The sequence below is a fragment of the Antedon bifida genome, chromosome 5 (assembly GCF_963402885.1).
Source record: "Antedon bifida chromosome 5, ecAntBifi1.1, whole genome shotgun sequence".
NCBI lineage: Eukaryota > Metazoa > Echinodermata > Crinoidea > Comatulida > Antedonidae > Antedon > Antedon bifida.
The window spans coordinates 3,930,107-3,936,333 of record NC_136230.1 but is presented as its reverse complement, the minus strand read 5'-3'; the positions used below and the strand labels follow the sequence as shown (position 1 = coordinate 3,936,333).

At 34.1% G+C, this 6,227-nt stretch overlaps 1 protein-coding gene across 1 annotated transcript; it reads left to right on the top strand.

Moving 5' to 3' along the window:
* Positions 1-225: 225 nt before the first annotated feature.
* On the top strand, positions 226-6,086 carry LOC144843186 (mitochondrial disaggregase-like). Its single transcript, XM_078699955.1, has 13 exons — positions 226-515; positions 752-806; positions 1,087-1,173; positions 1,419-1,522; positions 1,659-1,787; positions 2,031-2,128; positions 2,344-2,458; positions 2,572-2,649; positions 2,998-3,260; positions 3,509-3,665; positions 4,030-4,223; positions 4,605-4,709; positions 4,991-6,086. Exons 1-13 carry the CDS (start codon positions 239-241, stop codon positions 5,225-5,227), a joined length of 1,899 nt encoding a protein of 632 aa, XP_078556081.1. The 5' UTR covers positions 226-238; the 3' UTR covers positions 5,228-6,086.
* Positions 6,087-6,227: the final 141 nt, after the last annotated feature.

The window sequence follows — 6,227 nt, the reverse complement described above, 5'->3', positions numbered from 1 at the left end:
CGCCAATAAAGCAATAAATAAACATACTTTTCATAATAGTTTTTGCCGGTTGTTATCGGCAAAATAGTATTCAGAGAGTTGTTAATTGGTTGTTTTTGTAAATAATCTATTAGTTTTCGTAGGGTTCTTTTGATAAGTTTGATGATATTTTAATAGTTAGGCTATTTTTAATAGTTGGGCTAGTATATATTGCCGCTGCGGCGCACCGCAGTTGGCAAACAGTATGGCGGCGTCCACGATGATTGCGAGACGGTCTCCTTTGAAATCTGTTTTTAATGTTTTCAATTCCAAAAGAGCTCATGGCCAAAAATTAACACTACCGTACGTTAGAAAATATTGTCAGGTATTTGAAAAAGATAATCTATTCACAAAACTATTACCGCGGTTCGTTATTAACCGGTTAATTTCTAGGCTCAGTTGGACGTGCCAGAACCATGTCTGCAGGAAGATTGCATCAGCTGCGATGGCGTTTAGCAGTGTAGCGTACTGTTTACATCATACTGCAAATTCAGCAGGTCAGTGCTAGGCTCAAGTTAAAGTTTATTATTTTCCCATGCTGTACGTAATATAAGACTGTTGAAAGATATACTAGCTAGGCCTATACTTGCATATAGATAGGCCTCATGTACATAATATAAATTAAATATATTGATAATTATTAATGAATATCAATATTGATTATCAATTTTTTTTAAAATAATGATGATACATTTCTTGTGCGAAAAATGTATCATGTTTTTGTCGTTTTTAGGAACTGAAGGATTTCTTCAAGCTGCCCGCACTAATGATGTTGAAACCTTGAAAAGGTACAGTAGTAGCCTACTTTTATTCATAACATAATCAAAATGAACCGCCTATGTTTGGTCAGGACATTTTTAGGTGATAAACCACATTCACAAGCAAATATACTGATAAACAAAGTAAAATAATACCTTTTGGAAGTAGAGTTCAGATTCTTAACAACTCCAGACAGCAAAAAAAAAAAAATTAATACCGAAATAATGTTTTCCTTCATGTTACTTCCCGTCAATGCCCTTTATTAACATACACATTAAAAATCTTTTGAATTTGAATTTTTTATTTCAGACTTATTAAACAAGGAGTCAGTGTGAATGAAAGGCATAAATTAGGATGGACAGCTTTGATGGTTGCGGCTATCAACAAAAATGAAAGGTAAGTGGCATCCCCAAGTTTGTGAAAATTATTAAATTCAATGCATTTCAATTCTGTCAAGTGTTACACAAACCAACTTAAAGCCTACACTATCAAACTTTATGTGTAAAAACAATGTGATGTGACTATATAAATATGGACATGATGATGTTATATCACTACCATATATGGGCACATCACACTTTGTTTGTAAAACTAGTTTGATATTGTCACAGACAGAGCTTAAGATTACTTTTACATTTCAGTGCTGTCAAGTTTCTATTAGAGAGTGGAGCAGATCCGAACCTAGGCGATGAGTTTACTAGCACTTACCACAAGGCAAGAGAACTGGGAATCAACTCTCTTCAAGGTTTGTATTTCCTTATTGCTAACTCGGTCATAAACAAATTATTATTAATATATAAACTTTAATTTAATAGAATGTCCATATATATCACATTTTTTGTCACATAAAGTTTGACTTTTCAATTATTTCTATATTACAGTTCTCGTTGTTAGAGAGGATGAGTTCTGTGATCGCCTTAGCAACCGTGCATCATTCAAAGGATGTACAGCTCTACACTATGCTGTGTTAGTAGATGACATAAAGATTTGTCAACTCTTGATGGAGGCTGGTAAGTCTGTTTAAGTTTATTATATTCTTTATTCTTCAGGGGCGGATCCAAGGGGGGTCCCCCTAAATTTTTGCAAATTGTAATGCAAAAAATAGGACATCAAATTAAGCTCAGCCCTTCATTTCACCATTTTACTGGGGAGCCTGTTCTCCCACAATAAATTAATTGAATGCATAGGTAAACTTAAAGGCTTGTAACAGTTACATAGAAGCAACATTGTTATTTTTATACTTGTGTCCTTAGGCGCTAACCCCATGGTTGAAAATGAGAATGGACATTCACCCGCCGATTATGCTCGAACACGAGAAGTGAAACAGTTGATAGGAAACTATGCAAAAAAGGTAAGATTCAAATTGCAATTTCATGTAGTAGAGGTTTGATAAAATATAAATAGAATGTGTTAGAAGAATGGTAAAGGAAACAGTGTGTTAAGGAATACTGATATATAATAACAATTCTGCATTATGTGTGTGTATTGCGTTCATATTGACTTTCCCTCACACATACAGTAGAGGTTGTCGACCTTGATAATACTACCTTATTCTTATTTTCACAGTATAAAGTTGTGGAAGAACAAAGAGCGTTGGAAGAGCGACGGCGGTTTCCACTGGAACAGAGAGTAAAGGAAAATATTATAGGCCAAGAGGGCGCTATTGCTACAGTAGCGGCAAGTAAGTTTCAGTTAATCTAGATCTTACAATTACAAACAAGTGTTTGTGTAATCTATGATAAAACGTATTATCTGAAATCATTTTCTGAGGTCTGTTTTTTTTTTCAACTTTAGCAATCAGAAGAAAGGAGAATGGATGGATGGACGATGATCATCCACTGGTATTCCTCTTTTTAGGTTCCTCAGGAATTGGTAAATTTTATTTTGATTTTTATTCATTATCTTATACCATATTTATATACAGTTTTATACAGTACTGAGAATCACCCAAATAAAACCTCATGTGCACTTTTAAGAACCTAGTACATCTTTTGGAAGAGTAGAGGGTTACTCCGATGTACTAGTACATAACAGCCACTGATCATAACTGAGCCGTCTGAGAGACCAGTCTGAAGAGGTTACCCAGTATAAATAAATAAAAACAAAACATACCTCAGACTGCCATAGATATTATGTTTATATTTTAGATATAAAATTTATCTATTACCCATTTTTGGAAATAGAATGATTATATCATCACCTAATGTTACGTTTTCAAAGGTAAAACTGAGCTTGCGAAACAAATAGCAAGATACCTACACAAAGACAGTAAAAAAGGATTCATTCGCATCGACATGTCAGAATACCAGGAGAAACACGAGGTGGCTAAGTTTATCGGATCTCCTCCAGGCTACGTTGGACATGAACAGGGCGGTCAACTGACCAAGAGGTTAAAGAAGTGTCCGAATGCAGTTGTCTTGTTTGATGAAGTGGACAAAGCTCATCCCGATGTCTTGACCATTATGTTACAGTTGTTTGATGAGGTAAGTGTAATTCTGTTTTTTTTTTCATTTTCTTGGTCTGCTGGTTTTTAAACACCACATATTTTAAACATATTTTATTGTAATTTGGTTTTTTTTAAAATTAAGTAGATGTTTATATTGTATCGTTTTAAAGAGGACCCATGGATATCAGCTGGCCAATGAGATCAGCTAGAATAGTTACCCTCTCTAATTAAAGTTAAAATAAATAAATCCTTTTTTTCCTTAATTTATATTTTTTATGCAACCAGGGTCGCCTGACTGATGGTAAGGGCACTACAATTGAATGTAAGGATGCTATATTTGTGATGACTTCAAACCTCGCCAGTAACGAAATTGGAAACTACGGATTGCAACTCAGAAAGGAAGCGGAAGATCTTACTAAGCAACGACAGAAAGCTAACCAAGGTTTGTGTTTGTGTACTATATTATCATTTTTTTAATATTGTCTTTTATCAGCCAATTCTTGGTACTGTATCTATTTCCGAAGTATCATAGGAATATTTGGTAATCAACATCACATGTGTTTCACACAAGCTAACCTTAACATAACCTTACATGATACAGGCACCACATGTGATATTAATGAGATGCAGTATTACCAAATATTCCTATGAAACTTTGGAAATAGATAATATGTGGAGATACAGTACCGGGTGCTTTTATGATATTCAGTTTTTGCAGAACATCTTATGTATATGTTGGAGAGTTCTCTGCAGAACTATAATATCAGAGCACAAATATTTAATCATAATTTAATTATTCCTCATAGAAAATACTACAGTTGAAGCAGAGGTCACTGTGTCGAGAAAGTTTAAAGAACTTGTAGTTCAACCAATCCTTAAAAAACATTTTAGACGAGATGAATTCTTGGGAAGAATCAATGAGATGGTGTACTTCTTACCGTTCTCACGATCTGAGCTTATTAAACTCGTCAAGAAAGAACTGGACTTCTGGGCAAAGAAAGTAAGAATTCATAGTTATCAATCAATCAGTTAATTATTGTAAAAGTGTATGTATCATTTTACATCAATACTGCTGCCAAAGTAATAATAACTTGGTTATAATAACAGTAGAAGGATCCCTCAAAGTGACCATTTTAGAGGAGTGTCCCAAAGGAGTATATAACATATTAGTCTAGGTTATATACTGTAATTAGTAAAGATAAGTATTTTGGCACATATGGCGTTTCATACTTGAGCTCACAATTTCGAAAATCGAAAAAGGCGGACTAACATAAAAAAGACAGTCAATACAAAGACAATAACTACAGACTTGGAGCAAGTCTAATAACATATATAAAATATGAAATACCAAATTATTTGACTTTATATTCTTTTATAATAGGCAGAGCAAAAACATGACATAGAGCTAACATGGGATAGGCAGGTATTAGATGTACTAGCAGATGGGTACAATGTACATTATGGCGCAAGGTCAATCAAGCATGAAGTGAGTATAGTAGTTTTTATAGTAGCTATCCAATTGGGTGAAAGGCCCCCTGTTTAGCACTCCTAAGGGGCTCTCCAATGCTGGTTAGGGTTAGGCCCAGGCTGCTATTATTGTAATGCAAAAGATGGAACACTAATTTCAGGTTATCACCTAAAATTTGCCATTTTTAGCCTCTGCCACGGTTTAGCCAGTGAGCACTCTAGACGCTACTGTGCCTATCATGGAAAACAGACTATCTTAGTGCACAAAGATTTCTTAACAAACAAATTTGCTTTGTTCAGGTTGAGCGACGAGTTGTGAACCAGCTAGCGGCAGCCCAAGAACAACAACTGATCAAGAAAGGATGTCACCTTAATATTACAGTAAATAACCCAAATGATGAACTTAGTAAACAAGAAGGACAACAGAAAGCAACCGATTCCTCCATCAGGATTCAAATCACAGAGAAGGGCAAGAAACAAACACTAGATTTACCACACGTACCAATCTCGGAAAAATTTGATGGTACATTCTTCTAAAATTAGTTTTAGTTTTATCAATCACTTAATTTTTTTTTTCTTGTTATAGTAGAACCCCTCACTTTCCTGTGGAAACGAATGACTGGCAATATATGTCTTAACACTAGGCCTAGAGCCAACCGCTATTCAGGCGACACCACTATTTAGGGAACACTTTCCTGTGAAACAAATACCTATGGCAATGTATGTTTTAGCACAACAGCCAACCTCTATTCAGCAACACCACAATGTTAAGGCACACTTTGTTGAGTCCTAAAGGTATCCCCTCAATAGGAGTTTTATTGTACTAAGAAAGTGACACAATATTTTCATTATGTAGTTGAATTACACAGAAACATTTATTACATTTTGTAAATTTTGAATATAAAATGAATACAATATCTATATACAACAAACAATATCTTAAAAAATTCCCTAATCTACTAAAATCACATCTACAAACAAGATAATATGTGGAGAATAATCATTAGAGCTTTCTATTATTTGGTAGTATTCGGTAAATAAACCTATTATCATACTATAATGCCCTGTTCTCAAAATTATGCGTTTTAAAGGCTTTCAAACTGCATGATTGATTTAAAAGACAGTTTACACTTTGCTAATTTGTTTATTTTTAAAATCTATAATTTTTGGTTTTTACTTGTTAGTCCTTTATACATATTACCTATGGCATGCTACCACTGACAAAATTGTTTAGTGAAGAATATTTTGGAAAGGTGTAGCCTATATTAACCTGTTGTAAATAGGTGTTACGTTATATTTAAATGTATAATGGATCTTAATAAAAACATATGAAATTCAGTATTTAAAACTGTAAAAAATGTAATGGTAAATATTAATAAATATTAAAGCTACTGTATGACCTTTGAACCTAGTGAATCTGTTTTTAACCGTTAGCCATCACTTTCGGTTATTGATAATCATATTGATGCAGTACCTGCTGCTTCCTTGGTCTCTTATCTAACTCCAGCCATCGGCGCAAACTCATGGTCTAGAGGTA

Coding starts and splice junctions, on each gene's coding strand:
- LOC144843186 (XM_078699955.1), top strand. CDS start 239: ATGATTGCGAGACGGTCTCCTTTGAAATCTGTTTTTAATGTTTTCAAT. Junction 2,129..2,343: donor TAGGAAACTATGCAAAAAAG/GTAAGATTCAAA, acceptor TTATTTTCACAG/TATAAAGTTGTGGAAGAACA. Junction 4,224..4,604: donor TGGACTTCTGGGCAAAGAAA/GTAAGAATTCAT, acceptor CTTTTATAATAG/GCAGAGCAAAAACATGACAT.